Consider the following 22,366-nt stretch of genomic DNA (forward strand, 5'->3'; position numbering starts at 1 on the left):
TAGGTGTATGTTTATATCTGGGCTTCTATTCTGTTCCATTGATTTATGTATCTGTGTTTGTGCCAGTGACATGTTGTTTTGATTACTATAGCTTTGTAGTATTTCTTGTAATCTGGTATTGTGATATCTCCAGCTTTGTTCTTCTTTCTTAAGGTTGCTTTGGCTGTTCAGGGTCTTCTATGATTCCTCACAGATTTTAGGATTATTTGTTCTAGTTCCATGAAAACTGCTGTTTGGTGTTTTGATAGGGATTGCATTTATTTATTTATTTATTTATTATTTTTTTTTTTAAAGATTTTTATTTATTTATTTGATAGAGAGAGATCACAAGTAGGCAGAGAGGCAGGCAGAGAGAGAGGGGGAAGCAGGCTCCCTGCTGAGCAGAGAGCCCGATATGGGGCTCGATCCCAGGACACTGAGATCATGACCTGAGCTAAAGGCAGAGGCTTAAACCACTGAGCCACCCAGGCGCCCCAGGGATTGCATTTAAATCTCTAGATTGCTTTGGATAGTGTGACATGTTTTAACAATACTGGTTCTTTGAGTCCATGAATATGGAATGTCTTTTTATTTGTGTCCTCTTTAATTTCTTTCATCAGTTTTTATAGTTTTCAGAGATGACAGGTCTTTCACCTCTTTGGTATTTTTATTTTTAGTGATAGTTATAAGTGGTTCTTAATTTTTCTTTCTGCTGCATTATTAGTGTACAGAAATATAGTAGTTTTTTGTATATCAATTTTGTGTCCTGCAACTTTACTGAATTCTTTATTGGTTGTAGTAGTTTTATGGTTGGGTCTTTAGGGTTTTCTGTATCTAGTATCATGTCATTTGCAAAGAGTGAAAATTTTACTTCTTCCTTACCAATTCGGATGAAATGTATTTCTTTTTCTTGTCTGCTTGCTGTGGCTAGGACTTGAGTCCTGTTAACAGTGGTGAGCGTTGACATCCTTGTTCCTTTACTGATCTTAGAGGAAAAGGTTTCAGTTTTTCAGCATTGAGTATGATGTTAACTGTGGGTTTTTCATATATAGCCTTTATTAATGTTGAGGTATGTTCCTTCTAAACCCACTTTGTTGAGAATTTTTATCAGGAATGAGTGTTGGACTTCATCAGATGCTTTTTCTGCATTTATGGATGATTATATGGTTTTTATTCTTTCTCTTTTAATGTGATATATTATGTTGATTGATTTGTGAATATTGAACTACCCTTGCATTGCTAGAATAAGCCCCACTTGACTGTTGGAAAAGATCCTTTTAAGTATTTATTGTTGAATTTGGTTTGCTAGTATTTTTTTGAGAGTTTTTGCATTTGGTCTTGGTATCAGGACAGTGCTGGCCTTGTAGAATGAATTTAGTTTGAGAATAAGTATTAGCTCTTTTTTTAAAAAAAAATATTTTATTTATTTATTTGACAGACAGAGATCACAAGTAGGCAGAGAGGCAGGCAGAGAGAGAGGAGGAAGCAGGCTCCCTGCCGAGCAGAGAGCCCGATGTGGGGCTCGATCCCAGAACCCTGAGATCATGACCCGAGCTGAAGGCAGAGGCTTTAACCCACTGAGCCACCCAGGCGCCCCAGTATTAGCTCTTTCTTAAATGTTGGGTAGAATTTACTTGTGTAGCCATCTGATCCTAGACTTTTGTTTGTTGGGTGTTTTTTTTTGGTTTTGTTTTGTTTTTTAAACTGTTTCATTTTTATTGCAAGTAATCAGTCTGTTCAAATTTTCTATTTCGTCCTGATTCAGTTCTGGAGGCCTCTATTTCTAGGAATTTTACCCATTTCCTCTAGGTTGTTCAGTTTGTTGGCATATATAATTTTTCATAATATTCTCTTGTAATTCTTTTTATATCTGTGGTATTGGGGGTTTTTGTTACTTCTTGTGGGTTTTTTTTTTATTTTAGCCATACTGATATATATAAGGTGATATTTCATTTTGATTTTGATTTACACTAGATAATTTATTCTTATTGATTTTTTTTTTTTTTGGGTTGATGTTGGTTTTTATTTCTTCTCCTTAATTTCTGATTTTATTCGGGTCTCTTTTTTTCTTGAGTCTGGCTAAAGGTTTACCAACTTTATCTTTCGACTAGCTCCTTATGATATCAATATCAAAGAATTTTGTTTTGAAATGATGTCTTAAAATAGTAGTTTTCAAAGTTTTTTTTTGTTTGTTTGTTTGGGTTTTTTTTAGACTTTTATTTATTTATTTGACAGAGAGAAATCACAAGTAGATGGAGAGGCAGGCAGAGAAAGAGAGAGGGAAGCAGGCTCCCCGCCGAGCAGAGAGCCCGATGCAGGACCCGATCCCAGGACCCTGAGATCATGACCCGAGCCGAAGGCAGCGGCCCAACCCACTAAGCCACCCAGTATTTCTTTTTTATTTATTTTTTCTTATGATTTATTTTTTTATTTTTTATTTTTTTATTATTTTTTATTTTTTTTCTCAATTTATTTATTTTCAGAAAAACAGTATTCATTATTTTTTCACCACACCCAGTGCTCCATGCAATCCATGCCCTCTATAATACCCACCACCTGGTACCCCAACCTCCCACCCCTCCTACCCAGTATTTCTTAGACAATTATCATATGATCTCTCTGATATGAGGAATTTGAGAGATTGAGTGGGGGGTCGTGGTGGGTAGGGAGGGAAAAAATGAAACAAGATGGGACTGGGGAGGGAGACAAACTGTAAGAGATTCTTAATCTCACAAAACAAACTGAGGGTTGCTGGGTGGTGGGGAGTAGGGAGAGGGTGGTTGGGTTATGGACACTGAGGTGGGAATGTGCTATGGTGAGTGCGGTGAAGTATGTAAGCCTGATGATTCACAGACCTGTATCCCTGAGGCAAATAATACATTATATGTGAATGAAAATTTTTAAAATAAAATAAAATAAATTATTTCTTTCAATAAAAAATAAGAAATCCAATATGTTGAGCAGATGAAAATGAAACTACCCTGAAGCTATGACCAGTGCCCTTTATTTTGTTGGCAAAATGCCCAAGAAGATTCCATTGGAAATCACTGTTTTATAGAATTAGTGATACTCTTTTTTTTCTTTCTTGGTGTTACTTTATAATTTTTGAAGGATTTTGCAAGAGAGTTTTTCAGTCTTGGGGTAGCTTTTGTGTTAATTAATTTAGAATATCTACTTGTGTATAGTGCTTGCATGTTGTGGTTATTTTTGAGCCTTTTGTGATTCTTTTTTGTGTATTAATTATTTTGGTTTTGACATCTTAGAAGTTGTTATCCAAATATTTTTATAGAAAATGTCTTGCTAATGTTGCATTATAAGTCCTTTTGATTGGATTAATTTAAAAATGATTCATTTTATATTTTTAAATAGGTAATACATTCATCTAGCACAAAATTCAATAGGAATAAAAGCTTTTTACAGTGAAAAGTCTCCCTTCTCTGTTAACTACCCAGGTCTCCTCTGAGACAGCTAATACAGTTTTCTTATGCATCCCTGTAGTAAAATGTAATTCTATAAATATATTAATATACAAACACAGTTGGGTGCTTAACCGGCTGAGTCACCCCTTAAAAATATTAAGTAATCTTGACACCCACAGTGGGGCTTGGACTTACAAGCCGGAGATCAAGAGTTGCATGATCTGACTGAGCCCACCAGGCTCCCCTATAGTTCATAGATGGACTTCAGGTTGTCAGAAGTTTCTGAAATTCCATGCCAAATTTTGTTTGTGATTTTTTTTTTCCTTCTTAGGGAAAAGGTCTATAGTTTTCATCAGTTTCTACAAAAGAGCCAAGGCCTTTTTTGATCTGATTCCTCTGTGACAATTCCCTACCCATTAAGTACTTTAAGATTCAGTTATTCCTCATAATGTTGATGTTAAATCTAAATGTTGATGTTAGAAACTACCCTTTAATAGTTCCTTGTATGTTAATGGCTTCCTCCTCTCCACTGTAACCTGGTTAACATTTCCTATTTCCAATCCTAGATATATCCTTGGACCCCAGGTTAGAACCTTTTGTTTAGTAGTTCTTCTTAAATTTTAATGGGCATATAGATCACCTGGAGAACTATATTTTAACTATATATATCAAATTTAAGGTGACAGAGGTATGGAAAATGAATATTTTGGTGCAGTAGATCTGGAATGGGTTCTGTGATCCTGCATTTATTTATTTATTTACCTTTTATTTTTTAAGATTTTATTTATTTATTTGTCATAGAGAGTGAGCACACGCGCAAGCAGGGGTAGTGGCAGGCAGAGGGAGAAGCAGGCTTCCTGCTGAGCAAGGAACCTATTGCGGGACTTGATCTCAGGACCCTGGGATCAGGACCTGAGCTGAAGGCAGGCACTTAACAATCTGAGCCACCCAGGCATCCCTGTGATCCTGCATTTCTAATGAAATTCTAGGTCATGCTGTTGCTAGACCACAGTTTGAGTAGTGGAGGGCTAAGACTTATACGTACCTTGAGGCCTTGTGCTATTTCGTAGAATCCAGTATAGTTTCCCTCCTCACATTTATTAATTCACTTATTGCTTCATTATTTTCATTTTACCTGCAAGCTGTAAATACCATGTATTTATCAGGCTCTAAACTACTTAATAGGCATACATAGGTGATAAAGCACGAGTCCTACTTCCTTGAACTAGTTTTTGTCTTGTTTGGTAAACAAAGGAACTAAATTGGTTATGTTGGCCTTGAGTTGGTGGTACATAGTAAGGTGCTCAAAGATTAATTAAATGGATGAAGTACTTTTGGGATAGCCAATAGACAGTTAATCTGGACTGTTGATTTTTTTTTTTTTTCTTTTAAGAGAAAGGGGGACAGAGAGGCTAGGGCAGGGAGAGGGGCAGAAGAAAATAGAGAATCTTACCTCACACAGGGCTCAATCCCACAACCCTAGATCATGACCTGAGCTGAAATCAGGAGTCAGCTGCTTAACTGCCTGAGCTACCCAGATGCTGCATAGCATTAATTCTGGCAACATGACCTACAGTTAGATTAAATATGATCACTGCATTTCATTTTTGGCTAGTTGTATTTGTCATCTGCCAAAACCCTTAGGTTCCTTTCTCATGTGAAGATCAGGGCTTTGGATATATTGAATTTGAGGTGACAGAGTTGTATAAAAGCAGAATTGTCCTCTAGGCATTATAAATATAGCTTTAGTTTAAAAAAAAAAAAAAGGTTAATTTGCTATTACTATCTTGAGAGTAGTTACAGACATATAAAGAAAGAAAAGTATTAGAGGGAGCCTTACCTGTTTTGTTTTTTAATCATAACCATAGTGTTGCGTAGGTGATTTATATGTTTGTTTTGCTTTGACAAGTATTAAAAATTATGAGGTTTTCTTCCTTCTGATACTGTAAGCATATAATCTGGTATTTCAACAACATAAAAATATATATAAAAACTACATGGTAACAAAATAATAGTGTTTAAATGTTTTTCTTTTATGATACAGTGCAATTGAAGAGGCTTATGTAGAAATGGCAACAAAGGGCGCCTGGCTGGCTCAGTTGGTAGATCATGTGACTCTGAGTCTTGGGGTTGTGAGTTCGAGCCCCATGTTTGGAATAGAGATTACTTAAAAATAATAAAATAAATCTTTTAAAAAAAAACCGAAATGACAAAATGATCTATAGTTCTAATAGACTTTCTCATCAACTTTAGTACAATTATTGAAGCTTTACTGTGTACCTAATGTTTCTGTACAGTCATCTTTTTTGTTAGCTTAAATGTTTTCATCAGAATCATCCATGGAGCTTTAGAAAGTACACATATCTCAGCTCCACCCCAAAGATTCTGATTAAGTAGATCAAGAACAGGACTAACACCCATAGTTTCTCAAACCTGTTCACTTGACTTGACAAATTGACTTAAATAGGCACCCTACTTGAGAACATTGTCTGTAAGCAGATGCAAGCTATTTTGTATGATACTTACTTTGAACTTAGCAGCAGCTGATAGCAACTTTTAAACTAACAATTTAAAGCTTTCACTTGCATTTAGTTGTTAAACTTAAAAAGGGGAAAGCAGCACATTTTTTTTTTAAGATTTTATTTATCTATTTGACAGACAGAGATCATAAGCAGGCAGAGGCAGACACAGAGAGAGAGGGGGAAGCAGGCTCTCCGCGGAGCAGAGAGCCCAATGTGGGGCTCGATCCCAGGACCCTGGGATCATGACCTGAGTCGAAGGCAGAGGCTCCAACCCACTGAGCCACCCAGGCGCCCCAGGAGAGCAGCATATTTGAGTCACAGAAAATAAATCCAAATACAGATGCTTTATTGTTTAAAAGGTAGCTAGGAAAGAAACCTTATAAAATATCCCTTTTGAAAATATTCCATATCTAATTCATAGTGTGTTTGGTTTTATCTTTTTCTCCCTAGTGAGTGGAGTGCCATAGAGAAAGAAATGGGGGATGGACTGCAGAGTGCTGGTCACCATATGGATGTGTAAGTACCTAGAACAGTTAAGGTAAAACCTGGGGTGAAGTCTAGTAGGAAAATGTTAGTGATTCTTCTGTATTTATCAAGTTTGCTGGCTTTTATATTATACACTGTGGATCCATATCTGACTTATATAAGTTTATTTCAGGAATGAAGGTTAATTTAAAAACATTCAGAAATCAAATCAGTCCAGTTCATGTATTAGTAGAATAAAGAAGAAAACCTGCATGTTAAGTTCAGTACATGTAGAAAAACATTTCAGCATCCACTCACAATAAAAATGCCCATCAAACCAAGAATAAAAGGAATTTCTTCAGTTTAAAACTTAAAACTAGTATTGTACCTAATAGTGAAATATTAAAAATGAAAACTTAGAGATAATACTGTATTTAATAGTGAGGTATTGATGCTTTTTCCAAGGAATAAGGCAAAGTTGTCTGCTCTTTCCACTTCTTTGTAAACTTGGTACTAGTAAGTCCTACTCAGGCAAGAAAAAAACAAGTAAGAGGCATTAGTCTTAGAAAGGAAGAATTAAAACTATCTTTTTTTGTAGTTAACAGGATCCTTTACCTGGAAAATCATAAAGAATCAACCAAAAATATAATAGAACTAACAGCTAAATTTAACAAGGATGCCAAATATAAGATCAATGTATTAAAAATAAAACTGTTGGGATGCCTGGGTGGCTCAGTGGGTTAAGCTGCTGCCTTCAGCTCAGGTCATGATCTCAGGGTCTTAGGATCAAGCCCTGCACCGAGCTCTGCATCGGGCTCTGCTCAGCAGGAAGCCTGCCTCCCCTATTCTCTTTGCCAGCCTCCCTGCCTACTTGTGATCTGTCAAATAAATAAATAAAATCTTTAAAATAAAAAAAAATAATAAAGCGTTTTTATATACTAGCAACAAATTGAAAAGCAATACTTTTCATAATAGCATCAAAACAAAATTTTACAGATTAATAAAGACTTCATATATAAACACTGCTGAGAGAAAATTTTAAAGACCTAAATAAATGGAGAGAATTAATGTATGTCTTCATGGATTGGAAGACTCAGTAGTGTTAATATGTCCCTTCTTCCCAAACTGCAGTCCCAGTCAAAATTCTGATAACTTTTTAATGGAAATTGTTATACTAATTCTAAAGCTTACACGGAAATTCAAAGGACCTAGAGTAGCCAAAACAGTCTTAAGAATGAACAAACCTGGAACTTATTACCTGATTTCTTTCTTTCTTTTCTTTTCTTTTTTTTTTTTTTTTTTAGATTTTTTAGAAAGATTTTTATTTAGGGGCACCTGAGTGGCTCAGTGGGTTAAGCCTCTGCCTTCAGCTCAGGTCATGATCTCAGGGTCCTGGGATCGAGTCACACATCAGGCTGTCTGCTTGGCGGGGAGCCTGCTTCCCCTCTCTCTGCCTGTCTCTCGGCCTACTTGTGATCTCTCTTTCTCTCTCTGTCAAATAAATAAAATCTTTAAAAAAAAAAAAAAAGATTTTTATTTATTTGAGAGAAAGAGAGAGCATGAGAGGGCAGAAGATCAGAGGGAGAAGCAGACTCCCCACGGGGCTGGGAACCCGATGCGGGACTTGATCCTGGAACTCCGGGATCATGACCTGAACCGAAGGCAGTTGCTTAACCAACTGAACCACCCAGGCGCTCCATGTTACCTGATTTCAAGACTTTCTATAAAGATACAGTAATTATCAAGATAGAATTTGACATAAAGGTAAACAGATCAATGGAACAAAGTGCAGAAATAGACCATTTAAATAGTACATTTCAAGAAGTGGTTCTGGAATAACTGGTTATCTACATGGAAAAAAATTAACCTTGAGCTATTTCTCATACCGTATGTAAAAACTAATATAATTTGGATCATATACATAAGTATAAAAGCTAAAATTACAGCTTTTAGTAGAATACATAAGAGAATATCATTGCAAACTTCAAATTAGCAAGGATTTCTTAAAGAGAACATGAAAAAATTTTTTAAATGGTGAATTGTCCTTTATCAAAATTAAATATTTTGCTTATCAGAAGATACTATTATAGGTGGGGAGGAATGTGGGTAGTTAGTGTTAGAGAAGATGAAGGCGTTGTGGTGATAGTGGTTAACGTTTGCAGAACAGTGTGAATGTACTTAATGCCACTTAACTACATGTAAAAATTATTAAAAAGTAAATTTTATGTTTATTTCACACACACACACACACACACACACACACGATACCATTAAAATAATGAAGAGACAAGCCAGTGACTAGGAGTAAACATTTCCAAGCACAGTAGATAACTACAACTCAGTAATAAAGAGACAGAAAATACTTATTTTAGCTAAATATTTCTTTGGGCCATATTCAAGCTAACTGGCTACTTTCCAACCAATTTGCTTAACGCTAAGAAGTTTTCCCGTATTCTGTTGATTTAGCATTTTCAGGAATTTAGGATTATTCCTTCGGTTGATTTATTTAAAGCATTAAATAAAATTAATTTCGGTACTGCTATCTAAAAATCATTACCACTTATATATTTTTCTACCCAAGGATGTGCCGTTTATCTGTTTCCTGTCTTCAAGCCACCAACCCTGTGGTTCCTCTTTTTTGTTCCTTAACATGAACTCTTTGAGAATCACAGATTTATGAATTAAAGGCAGTTTTTTTCCACTCTTACCTGTGATTCTCAAGACTTTCTTCAGTCACATAGAAGAAATTCCATACAAATACAAGTTTGTAATTACAGAATATGTACTTTGCCTGTTTTATAAATCCTTTAAGCACATAGCTTTTCAGTGACTCTTAATGTAGGTTTATTTATTTATTTTTACAACTCCAGTAACTTGTTTTCTTGCCTACATAAAGCAGGTCTGGAGACATAATATATATTTTTCTTTCTTTCTCATGCCAAGAAGTCAGAATTAATTTGAAAAAAGGACGCCTGTTATACCACATAGAAATAGTACATGACATAACCCATGTCCTTATGGAATTTGTAATATGATCAAAGAAATAAAACCAACACATGACACATTTGATAAAATATAAGTTGTGAATTGTTGATAAAAGATCAGAAGTGGGGGGGCACCTAGATTGTAGCTCAGTGGATTAAGTGGCTGACTTTGGCTCAGGTCATGATCTTGGGGTCCTGGGATCAAGCCTTGAGTCGTCTCTGCTCAGCAGGGAGCCTGCTTCTCCCTCTGCCCCTTCCTGTGCTCATGCACACTCTCTGTCTTTCAAATAGATAAATAAATAAAATCTTTAAAAAGATCAGAAGTAGAGTGATGACTAAGGACTAAAGTAGTCTGGGAAGATTTCCTAGAGGTGCTGAGATATGTGCTTGTAGAATTTAGAGAAACAGTGTGGAGAGCTGTCAGATTTCTATACGAGGAGGGCTCAGGTCCAGGAAAGAGAATGGCATGACAATGAAGGCCTTGACCAGATCAAAAGCACAAGTTGCTATTGAGAATTAGTATAAAATAAGGCTTCTAAAGTTTTTTGTAGTCTTACTCTATTTTTCCTTTTGTAGCTTTTAGGGATACTGTATGTAGTTGCTGCCAGGAACATCTGAGCACCAATTACACTAAACTCTGATTTTTTCCACAGATTTTGTAGCCCTTTCATAAAATATCTGAGCAAAAGATATTATAGTCTTCTGGTGCTGCTTACGCTACCTGAAAGAAGGGCCTTTGTTTGTTTGATTTTATTTCCAATCCATTGCTGATTGAAACATTTTGGTAAAATTCAGTAAAATTTTCATGGTAATTAAAAATTGCCGTGTCTGAATACTTACTCTCATTTTGTGTACTTACTTTTGTTAGGGGTAGCAAATAGCATTGTTTTTGATCATTAATACTTTGTATCATGATAAAAGTTTATATGCAATGTTTTTTAAATTTTAAACAGGTATGCATCTTCTATTGATGATATTTTAGAAGATGAAGAACATTATGCAGATCAGTTAAAGGAGTATCTGTTTTATGCAGAAGCATTGCGGTAAGTATAATAAATGTTCCAGATGTAGTCGTGTGGCTGGCTGGTCACCACTCTTCATATGTTGCCAGAAAGTAAAGATAGTAAGGTGATTTTTAAATGAACTCATTCCCCAAGTATTGAATGAGGTCTCATTGTAATCCTCGGTGTTGCAGAGTGATAGGCATAGACATTGAAGACAAGCTCTGTTCTTGAAACAATATTGATAAAACTTGTCAGTCTTCAACCTCAGGTTTGTTTTGTATGTTGTTCTACTTTTTTCAGTTTGTAGATTGGATGCAAAATACAGATTGAGTGTATGTAAGTCTTGTCACTAGGCAGTATGTACCATTTTTTTGGTAACTCTGTAATTCTTTCCACGCCTGCTTTTCTTCTTACTAAGTTTGTGTAAGTTCTTAATATCAGCACTTTGTCTTCTGTTTTTATGGTATCTCTTACAGAGCCAAACAGAATTCTCTGGTGTATAGTTCTATTTAATAAAGAAGAAAGTAGTATACTTTTTCTGTCCAATTTTTAAAAAAAGAATCATTTCCTGGAATAGGTGGCATTTGGTCATAGCCACTTTTTGGTGGCTATTTTTTTTTTTTTTAACCTAAATATCCCATCATTTTATGAGACTGACGCGCTGCCTACTGCGCTAAGAAGGCACTAATATCCCATCATTTTAAAAGCCGTATAAGAGGGGCGCCTGGGTAGCTCAGTAGATTAAAGCCTCTGCTTTCGTCTCAGGTCATGATCCCAGGGTCCTGGGATCGAGCCCCGCATCGGGCTCTCTGCTCAGTAGGGAGCCTGCTTCCTCCTTTCTCTCTGCCTGTCTCTCTGCCTACTTGTGATCTCTCTCTGTCAAATAAATTAAAAAAAAAAAAAAAAAAAAAAAAGCCGTGTAAGAATTCTGTTAGGACACCACAGCACCAATTTTCCATTAGCTCTTTGGTAACTGGTGTGAAAATGTCCACACATTGTTAGCCTTGTTCCTTCTAAGACTTTGAGTCGTCAGGAGTCCAAGGTCACATTACAAAGCAAAAGAAAGTTGCTGAATGCAGTGGAATTCTGCACAGTTCTTAAGCACTGTAGGAAAGATTAATGTATATTGATATGTCCATGGTACATAGTTAAGTAAGATGAGATGTAGAATCACTTGAGGCATGTGCATATGTGTATTTGTAAGTGCCTACCTATGGTCTGGCAGAATATGTACCATCTGTTCATATAGATTTTGTTTGGGAGTTAGGGAAAAGAAAGAATTCTTGAAACTTTTTTTATTTTGTGCATTCCTGTAGTAGAATCTTTTTTTTTTTTTTCATGCTGTGGATTTTATGATAAAAACTAAGGCATTTTTTTTCTAGGATTTATTTATTTGAAAGAGAGAGGGCATGTGTGCAAGCAGGGGGCCAGGCCAGGGCAGGCAGAGGGAGAAGGAGAGACTCTCAAGCAGACTCCCTGCTGAGCACAGAGCTTGGCCTGGGGCTCATTCTCATGACCCTGAAATCATGACCTGAGCCAAAGTCAAGAGTAGGACGCGGGGCGCCTGGGTGGCTCAGTGGGTTAAAGCCTCTGCTTTCGGCTCAGGTCATGATCCCAGGATCCTGGGATCGAGCCCCGCATCGGGCTCTCTGCTCGGCAAGGAGCCTGCTTTCCTTCCTCTCTCTCTGCCTCTCTACCTACCTGTGATCTCTGTCAAATAAATTTTAAAAAAATGTTTAAAAAAAAAAAAAGAGTAGGACGTTTAGCCAAGTTAGCCACCGAGGCACCTCAAAACTAAGACATTTCTGTATAAAAAAGAAAATGTTGAGAGATCTTTTCAAAGAATATTCAGTTGGTTTATAAGATTCCACCATTAGTTTCTGAGTTATACAAAAGATTTTATTGTTAATGTATGTAATAATGGTGAGTTTATTGAAAAAAAATGTTGCAGATACCTAAAAAAGCAACCCTTTTTGGTTAAGTATATGTAAAATTTTTTGCTTAGGTTCTGCTAGATTTAATTTTTAATATTGGGCTATTACATTTTAAACTTGAAAATTCTATCTACACTAGTTCTGAGCCTAGTAAGACATTCTGAATGCTTCCCCTCATCCCCTGAAAAAAATTTTAATATGTTAAAAGAGAAGCCACAAAAATTAAGTGGCAGCACTTTTTTTCATCCCTAGGGCTGTATGCAGGAAACATGAACTTATGCAGTATGACTTGGAGATGGCTGCTCAGGACCTAGCATCCAAAAAGCAGCAATGTGAGGAACTGGCAACTGGGGTGAGTGTTTCCATTTAGGTCTCTGCATCATTGCCACAAGCCATAAAAGGAAGTAGCTGTAGCTATAATACTAAGGATGCCTGTAGCTTTTATAGGGGAATAATTTATGAGCAACTTTATAATTCTTTGGGTTGTGATCTTGATATAAAAAGACATAAGCCATTAAAACATTGTATTTAGGGGCGCCTGGGTGGCTCAGTGGGTTAAGCCGCTGCCTTCGGCTCAGGTCATGATCTCAGGGTCCTGGGATCGAGTCCCGTGTCGGGCTCTCTGCTCAGCGGGGAGCCTGCTTCCTCCTCTCTCTCTCTGCCTGCCTCTCTGCCTGCTTGTGATCTGTCTCTGTCGAATGGATAAATAAAATCTTTTAAAAAAAAAAAACAACATTGTATTTATATGGCATTTTAAGAAATTCTGCCAGGGCACCTGGCTGGCTCAGTTAGTGGAGCATGCAGCTCTAGACCTCAGGGTTGTGAGTTCGAGCCTGACATGGGGTGTACGGATTACTTAAAAATAAAATCTTAAAAAAAAATTCTGCCAACATTGCTCTTTGTAGTATCTTTTTTTTTTTTTTTTTTAAGATTTTATTTATTTATTTGAGAGAGAGAGACAGTGAGAGAGAGCATGAGCAAGGAGAAGGTCAGAGAGCAAAGCAGACTCCCCATGGAGCTGGGAGCCCGATGCGGGACTCGATCCCGGGACTCCAGGATCACGCCCTGAGCCGAAGGCAGTCGTCCAACCAACTGCGCCACCCAGGCGTCCCTGTAGTATCTTTTCATTTATGTAAGTCCAAATGAGAAAACATTATTTTTTTTTTTAAGATTTTATTTATTTATTTATTTATTTTTAAAAGATTTTATTTATTTATTTGACAGAACGAGATCACAAGCAGGCAGAGAGGCAGGCAGAGAGAGAGGAGGAAGCAGGCTCCCTGCTGAGCAGAGAGCCCGATGTGGGCCTCGATCCCAGGACCCTGAGATCATGACCTGAGCCGAAGGCAGCGGCTTAACCCACTGAGCCACCCAGGCGCCCAAGATTTTATTTATTTATTTGACAGAGAGAAATCACAAGTAGATGGAGAGGCAGGCAGAGAGAGAGAGGGAAGCAGGCTCCCTGCTGAGCAGAGAGCCCGATGCGGGGCTCGATCCCAGGACCCTGAGATCATGACCTGAGCCGAAGGCAGCGGCTTAACCCACTGAGCCACCCAGGCGCCCCGAGAAAACATTCTTTGTGATTGAAATAATGACCTTTGTCAGGTTTACTTTTATAAAATATATTAGAGAAATTTTAGTTTACTTTGAAAAGCCTTACCCAGTTACAATTAATGCTTCTCTGCTAAGAAGGAGCTTTTGGTATACAGTGAATATTTGTGAAGAAAATTCCATATCTTATTGTATGAACCTTAGGCCGTTTTTATAATCAGTTTTCCACTGTCCAGCCATTTTCTTGGAATAAAGTATAGTGAGAATACACAACCTGGAAATAATGGAACAGTGACAGTGCCACCACTTATCAGCCGCTTCATAGTTAACAAGTACTTTGGTATGTCTGCAAAGCTGCAGATGTATGTGGGAAAAGACTGTTGGCCACAAAACATGTATACACTAGGCTTGATTTATTTTTAAAACTCGGGAACTTCCCAGGCCATTTTCAGGGAGCAGGGTTCTCTACCCCTCCATGTGAAGGGAAAAATGTTTCAGTTAGCTATGGAGAGAGAGGAGGTGTTGAAGCTGCGATGCTTGAGGCTTCCCTCCAAGTGAAGGCATCCTGTTTTATAGATAGATACCCAAGTTTCAGTGTGTATTATACAGATTTAAAATTTTTTTTGTTTCTTTGTGTGTGTTTGGTCTGTTTCCTTTATTGCCTGTTGAATTTTATCTATTTTTTAGTGTCCTAAAGAAATAGAAAAATATGACCTCTGATCTAAAGAAATAACTTGCCTAATACTTCACATAGAAGTTCTCCATCTGATAAGAAGTTCAGTTAGAATTTTTTTCTTTTTGACTATTCCATATTATTCCAGTGTTAGGAATCATATTAGGAGCACCTTGGTTTTGACTTAAGAGGCTTCTGTCTGAGGTACGGAAAAATGGCAAAAGGTTTTGTTTCTCTCTCTTTTTTTAAAAGATTTTATTTATTGGGCACCTGGGTGGCTCAGTGGGTTAAAGCCTCTGCCTTCAGCTCGGATCATGATCCCAGGGTCCTGGGATTGAGCCCCACATCAGGCTCTCTGCTCAGCAGGGAGCCTGCCTTCTTCCTCTCTCTCTCTCTATCTCTCTCTGCCTGCCTCTGCCTATTTGTGATCTCTATCTGTCAAATAAATAAATAAAATCTTAAAAAAAAAAAAAAAGATTTTTATTTATTTATTTGACACAGGGAGCCCAATAGGAGCTCGATTCCAGGACCCTGAGATCATGACCCAAGCCAAAGGCAGCGGCTTAACCCACTGAGCCACCCAGGTGCCCCTTTGTTTCTCTTTTTTAAAAAAAATGTTTAATTGTGGTTTAAATATACATAGCAAAATTTGTCAGCTTAACCATTTTTTTAAACTTTTTTTCTCTTTTTAAACTGGGGGTTCTCTCTTTTTCTTCTTCTATTTATATATGTATATATCTACCTACCTTGGAAGATTTTATTTTTAAGTAATCTCTACACCTAACGTGAGGCTTGAACTCAAAACCATGAGATTAAGAGTCACATACTCTATCCGCCGAGCCACCCAGGCGTCTGTATTTTTCTTTCTTTCTGTGTTTTTTAAAGATTTATTTATTTATTTGACAGACAGAGATCACAAGTAGGCAGAGAAGCAGGCAGAGAGAATGAGGGGAAGCAGGCTCCCCACTGAGTAGAGAGCCTGATGCGGGGCTCGATCCCAGGACCTTGAGATCATGACCTGAACCAAAGGCAGAGGTTTAACCCACTGAGCCACCCAGGTGCCCCTGTATTTTTCTTTTTAAAGTCTTATGATTTCAAGCTTACAAAATAGTGGGAAAAAATTAGTACACCTATTGAATTTACACTGATATGAAAAGTTTTACGAGAGCAGTTTTACGAGAGCATGGGTTAAAGAATGGTTATACTAGGGGGCACCTGGGTGGCTCAGTGGGTTAAAGCCTCTGCCTTCAGCTCGGGTCATGATCCCAGGGTCCTGGGATTGAGCCCTACATCAGGCTCTCTGCTTGGTGGGGAGCCTGCTTCCCTCTCTCTCTCTCTCTGCCTGCCTCTCTGCCCACTTGTGATCTCTCTCTCTCTGTCGAATAAATTAAAAAAAAAAAAAAAAAAAGAATGGTTATACTAGGGATCACTTAACCATTTTGAAGAGTATGGTTCAGTAGTAGTAAGTACATTCACATCGTTGTTCAGCCAACCTCCAGAACTCTCTTCCTGTTGAAAATTGAAACTCTGTACCATTAAACATCAACTATCAATTTCCCTTCCCTCCAGCCCTTGGCAGTCACTGTTCTGCTTTCTGTCTCTATGACTTTGACTGCTCTAGATACTTTACATTTAGTGGAATCATACAGTATTTGTCTTGTGACTTGTGTATTTCCACTTAGCATAATGTTCTCAGGTTCATCCTTGTAGTATCATGTGTCAGAATTCCCTTTCTTTTTCAGGCTGAATAATATTTCTTTGTACATATGTGCCACATTCTGTGTATCCACTCACCTGTTTTATTTCCTTTTAGACCGTGAGAACATTTTCTTTGAAGGGAATGACTACCAAGCTCTTTGGTCAAGAAACTCCAGAGCAGAGAGAAGCCAGAATAAAGGTGCTAGAAGAACAAATAAATGAAGGAGAACAACAGTTAAAGTCTAAAAATCTGGAAGGCAGGTAAAAATGCTGAGATGTGTAACAAAGCTAGACATACATACTACGTGGCAGATTTGTTTTTATACTTTGTCCTTACTTCATTAACATTCCTGCATTATAGCCTGTTCTTCCAGGGCATTATTTTTTAAGATTTGATTTTTAAGTAGTCTCTATACCTAGTGTGGGGCTTGAACTTACAACCCTGAGATCAGGAGTCACAGGCTCCTCTGACTGAGCCAGGCAGGTGCCACCATAATGGTTCTTCTAAACCATTGATTGAGGGGCAGCTGGGTGGCTCAGTTAAGTGTCTGTCTCTCAGTTTCGGGTCAAGTCGTGATATTGCAGTTGTGGAATCGAGCCCCGTGTCAGGCTCTGCGCGAGGCATGGATTCTGCTTCAAATTCTCTGCCCCTCCTTCTACCCCTCCCTCTATTCATGCACGCTCTACCCCCTCGCAAATAAATAAATAAACAAATAAATCTGTAAAGAAATAAAATGTAGTGATTGAATTCCTAAGGAATTTGAATGATCAAAAATCATGTTATAGAAACATTTTTATTATGGGGGAAAAGAGAAGACTTTCAACTTATAATATTGGGTTCCTGCACTTTTCCTGATTTCTGTCCTTTGCGCATTCCTTTCACCCTTTCTTCTCCATCACTTGACAAAAGCCTGATCGTTCTTCATTTCCCAGCTCTCATGCTGCTTCCTTTTACTGCTAGCCTCATAGGCTCTCATAGCCCTTGGTTCATGCCATGATAGCATGGCAGTTTTGTTTTGGGTGGTCAGTTGTTCTCTGTGCTAAAGCTGCCTAAATTAATTGCCTTTCAAAGCCAATGACTGTGTCTTTTTCATCTTTATGGTTTAACATCTTTCATTGGGCTTGGCATGTAATTACTCCATAAATATTTCTGGAAATGCTGCTATCAAAGTTCTGGCATCACTTTTTCGCTTTTTTTCCTTGCTGTTGTTTTTCATCTGATGATAAATAGATGAAGGCAGACCAACAATGTATCTATCATTGGTGTTGAGGTATTTTTGTTAATTGTTAGAACTGTTTGTACCAAATAAATAGAAGCAAACTTTTATGAATGGAATTTAAAGAGACAAATGCCTCTCAGAATTTTTAAAACTTTGGTTGTTTAAAGCAAGTTTATAGGGGCGCCTGGCTGGCTCAGTTAAGCATCCGCCTATGGCTCAAATCATGATCCTGGGGTCCTGGGATTGAGCCCCACATCAGGCTCCCTGCTCAGGGGGAAGCCTTCTTCTCCCTTCTGCCTGTAGCTCCCCCTGCTTGTACGTACTCTCTTTCTCTCTTTCTGTCAAATAAATAAATAAAATCTTGAAAAAAAAAACCAACTACATGAAGTTATTTTTAAAAAGGGCAAGTATATAATAATGGTGATACATAATATATCTTGTCAAAAGAGTGTATGTTTTCTAGTGACCCCAGGAGGACTTCACCTGGCCTCTTTTAGGCTTGTGAGCTGGTTCAGAGAGCCATCCACAGCTGTTTTATAGGAATAACTTAAAGCTGGGATTCTTGTGGCAAGAATATTGATTATTAAAATGTAGACGAATGTACAACGGTCTCTGCTGCTTCTCCCAGTATGATTTTTGGAAGAGAAAAATAGAATATCTTATACAGACGATAGCTTTTTCCTCCATATAGATAAAAACCAATGCAAACGAGAACTGGTTATTAGAATTTATAATATAGTGAGCTGAATTTGAATAAGAATAATAATGATGACTACACACTTTATTTCAGAGAATTTGTGAAAAATGCTTGGGCTGATATTGAACGCTTCAAAGAACAAAAGAACCATGATTTAAAGGAGGCCCTCATAAGCTATGCAGTCATGCAGATCAGTATGTGCAAAAAGGTAGGTGAAGGTACAAGTATATTCAGAAGTGCTTGCAAATTTCTTTAAAACTGGTTTCTCTTATTTGGACCAGAGTGTTTATTATTCTAAAGCCCATTGTTCCCCTTTCCAGAATGTTTTCCAGTTTCTTTACTTAACTTTGAAAGAGTATGATAACCAGAATGTTAACTATTAAGTCTTCACTCACCTGAAGTTCCAAATTTATATGCCTGTTTATATCTAGTATTTGAAAATATGTACCAACAATGTTACTTGGATTATATGGTGTTCTATATACTAACAGACACACAGGTAGATCATGGATCTTAAAAAAGAAGGAATGTTTTTGGGGCGCCTGGGTGGCTCAGTGGGTTAACGGGGGTAAGATACTATTCCTAACAGTGATCTATAGTACTGTGATTGGAAGATAGCTTAAACATTGTTTGGGGGAAATGTGGTTATGATATGGTTTGTTGTCATAGTAAGTCTTTCATGTGACTGATATCCATAGTAGAAGATAAGAACATGGAAGCTTATTCTGTTTAAATAAGTGTTTTACAATGCTGAAATCTTTAAAATACTATGGTAAGAACAAAATATAAAACATTCCTTCTTTTTTTCTTTTTTTAAAGATTTTATTTATTTATTTGACAGAGATCACAAGTAGGCAGAGAGGCAGGCAGGAAGAGGGAGAAGCAGGCTCCCTTCCGGCCAGAGAGCCCAATTCAGGGCTTGATCCCAGGACCCTGAGATCATGACCTGAGCTGAAGGCAGAGGCTTTAACCCACTGAGCCACCCACGCGCCCCAAAAACATTCCTTCTTTTTTAAGACCCATGATCTACCTGTGTGTCCATTAGTACCAATGCTTTACATAATGTTTAGCTCGTCACCATTTACCAAGAGTTTTAACATGCATTATCTCTGTAAATCGTATAACAAGATGATTTCTCACAGTTACAAAGACCTTCTTAGAGGGAAAAATCATACTCATTTAAACAGTTTGTGCTTTAATTACCCAAAATGTGTTTTTTCTAGCTAGACATCATCACTTCCCTAGCTCTTTCCACTTGGTATCACCAGCAGTAGCGTAGAGAGCAAAGACATTTTAAGATGTAAACACCGGACTCTAGCATTAGTCACGTGGGCTCCTTTCGTATTGGGCAAATTTATATTTGTGCCCGAGTTCAAGTGTAAGTTACTTCACATAGTGGATCTCTGAGGTCATTTAAGAGACGTTAAAATCATGAGTGATCCATCTGCACATGCCCATGGGTGAGTGTGATTGCAGCTTGATAGTATGGGTGGGTTTTTTTTTTTTTAAGACTTTATTTACTTACTCATTTATTTATTAGAAAGCAAACAAGTAAGTGTGCTTGTGGGAAGGGGAGGAGCACAGGGAGATAGAGAATCCCTGACTCCATGCTGAGCACAGAGCCTGACACAGGACTCGATCCCATGACCCTGAGATCATAACCTGAGCCCAGATCAGGAGTCAGGGCATCCAAGGACTGAGCCACCCAGGTGCCCCACAGCTTGATAGTGCTTTTATCTGTTGCTCTTCCTGCCAACTCCTGCTGCCTCCCTGCTTCAGAGATTGCTTCATATTTAATCTTTTTTCTAACCTTTCTTTTTTTAATCTTGGAAGGTCTGAAAGATAATATAAATTGTTTTAGTTGGTTTTGTTTTGTTTTTGTAAAAGACTTATTCATAAACTCCTTGCTCTCTTCATTTGCCGCTTTTACAAAGTAAAATGCAGACTATCTAATGGCTCAAAGGACTTTTCTCCCCCATTTTACCTAGGGTGGGATGGTTGAGGGTGCTGAAAATTAATCTCTGAATAAAAAAGATAACACTGTAGGTGTATTTGGATATACCATTGCATACACTGTAGGTGTATTTGGATATATCATTGCATAGCTTGTGTATCTACTCATTTGTCCTATGATAACTATAGGAAGCCAGTATATGCACATGAGATTAAAAAGATGTGTATTCACCCTGTTTCCCAAGAACAGTACTATCAAGTTTCATCATGTATTTTTTTCCTTAAGTGGAATAGATTTTTATATTTGAAAATCTGCGGTGTTCTTTTTTTTATGAACTTAAAATTAAGTAGAAGAAGAGAAGATTGATATTAGTTTTTCTCAGATGGATATGGGTATCTATATTTTGTTTATTTTGCTTGAGTCTTAACTTTTCAGATATACCATACTTCGTTATAATGTCAGCTATCCAAAGTGGCAATTGCAGGTCATCAAGTGACTAAATTATAGCAGTAGTAAACCAAAACAAAATACTTACAGGGATGCCTGGGTTGCTCAGTTGCTTAAGTGTCTGCCTTCGGCTCAGGTCATGATCCCTGGGTCTTGGGATCAAGTCCCACATCAGGCTCCCTGCTCAGTGGGGAGCCTACTTCTGTCTCGTCTCTGCTGCTCCTTCTGCTTGTGCTTGCTCTGATAAAAAAATAAATAAAATCTTTTCAGAAATTTACATAAGAAGTATTAATACTAGCACTTAAAAATCAAGGATCACTTTTAAGTGTTTTCTTGGTCAACCTTTTTGGTAGTGAATTTTCTAATTTGTTGAATCAAGAAATACTTGATTAATTTTTAAGCTACTTTATCTTTTTAAATTTTAAGAATTGTCATATGGGGACGCCTGGGTCACTCGGTTAAGCAGCTGCCTTTGGCTCAGGTCATGATCCCAGCGTCCTGGGATCGAGTCCCACATCGGGCTCCTTGCTCGGCAGGGAGCCTCCTTCTCGCTCTGCCTCTGCCTGCCATTCTGTCTGCCTGTGTTCGCTCTCTTTCCCTCTCTCTCTCTCTCTGATAAATAAATAAAATATTAAAAAAAAAAAAGAATTGTCATATGGAAAAAGATGTTCCATGCAAATGGAAATGGGGAAAAAAGCAAGGGTGGCAATACTTATATCAGACAAAGTAGACAAAACCAACTTTAAAACAAAGACTATAACAAGAGACAAGGAAGGGCATTACATCATGATAAAGGGAACAGTCCAACAAGAGGATAGAACACTTGTAAATGCTTACCAGACACTGGAACACTGTGAAGTAATATTAACAGATACAAAGGGAGAAATTGATGGTAAGACAACAGTAGTAGGGGATTTTAACCCCCACTTACATCAGTGGGTAGACCATCAAGACAGAAAATGAATAAGGAAACAGTATCTTTGAGTGACACTTTAGCCCACATGGCCTTAACAGATATATATATATAGAATATAAACTCCCAGAGCAACAGAATATATATTCTTTTCAAGTGCACATGGAACATTCTCTAGGATAACCACACATTTGGCCACAAAACAAGTCTCAGTAAAATTTAACAAGACTGGGATGCTTGGGTGGCTCAGTTGCTTAAGCCTTTGGTTCAGGTCATGATCCCGGGATCCTGGGATCAAGCCGCACATTGAGCTCCTTGTTCCCTCTCCCTCTCCCTCTGCTCCTCCTCCTAGCTTGTGCTGTCTTGCGCTCTCTCTCTCTCTTTTTCTCGAATCTTTTTAAAAAAATTTAAGACTGAGATAATACCATTTTTCCTGACCACAATTGTATGAACTAGAAATCAGTCACAAGAAAAAAACTGGAGGGTGCCTGGGTGGCTTTGTTGGTTGAACTCAGGTCATGATCTTGGAGTCCTGGGATTGAGTCCCACTTCTGGCTCCCAGCTCCACAGGGAGTCTGCTTCTCCCTCTAACCTTCTCCCCTCATGCTCTCTCTCACTTTCTCTCTCTGTCTGAAATAAATAAAATCTTTAACAAAACAAAAAAAAGGAAAAATGCAAATATGCAGATGCTGATAGCATGCTACCAAACCTCCAGTAAATCAGTGAGGAAATCAAAGAGATAATCAGAAAATAACATGGATACAAGTGAAAATGAAAACACAATGGTTCAAAATCTTTGGAGTGCAGCAAAAGCAGTTCCAAGAGGGAAATTTATAGTGATAACAGGCTAACCTCAGGAAACAAGAAAAATGTCAATCTAACCTTGCATTTAAGGGACTAGAAAAA

At 37.7% G+C, this 22,366-nt stretch overlaps 1 protein-coding gene across 1 annotated transcript in view; it reads left to right on the forward strand.

Moving 5' to 3' along the window:
* The window catches only part of SNX4 (sorting nexin 4), a 70,498-nt gene that overhangs the window by 45,449 nt on the left and 2,683 nt on the right, over nucleotides 1–22,366 (forward strand). Inside the window, exons 9-13 of the mRNA XM_044252141.1 lie at nucleotides 6,371–6,436; nucleotides 10,323–10,412; nucleotides 12,560–12,659; nucleotides 16,345–16,490; nucleotides 18,240–18,354. Of these exons, the coding sequence (XP_044108076.1) occupies nucleotides 6,371–6,436; nucleotides 10,323–10,412; nucleotides 12,560–12,659; nucleotides 16,345–16,490; nucleotides 18,240–18,354 (517 nt within the window). The remainder of the gene's footprint in view (nucleotides 1–6,370; nucleotides 6,437–10,322; nucleotides 10,413–12,559; nucleotides 12,660–16,344; nucleotides 16,491–18,239; nucleotides 18,355–22,366) is intronic.

Source organism: Neovison vison, chromosome 6, assembly GCF_020171115.1.
Source record: "Neovison vison isolate M4711 chromosome 6, ASM_NN_V1, whole genome shotgun sequence".
In the NCBI taxonomy this organism is placed as follows: Eukaryota; Metazoa; Chordata; class Mammalia; order Carnivora; family Mustelidae; genus Neogale; species Neogale vison.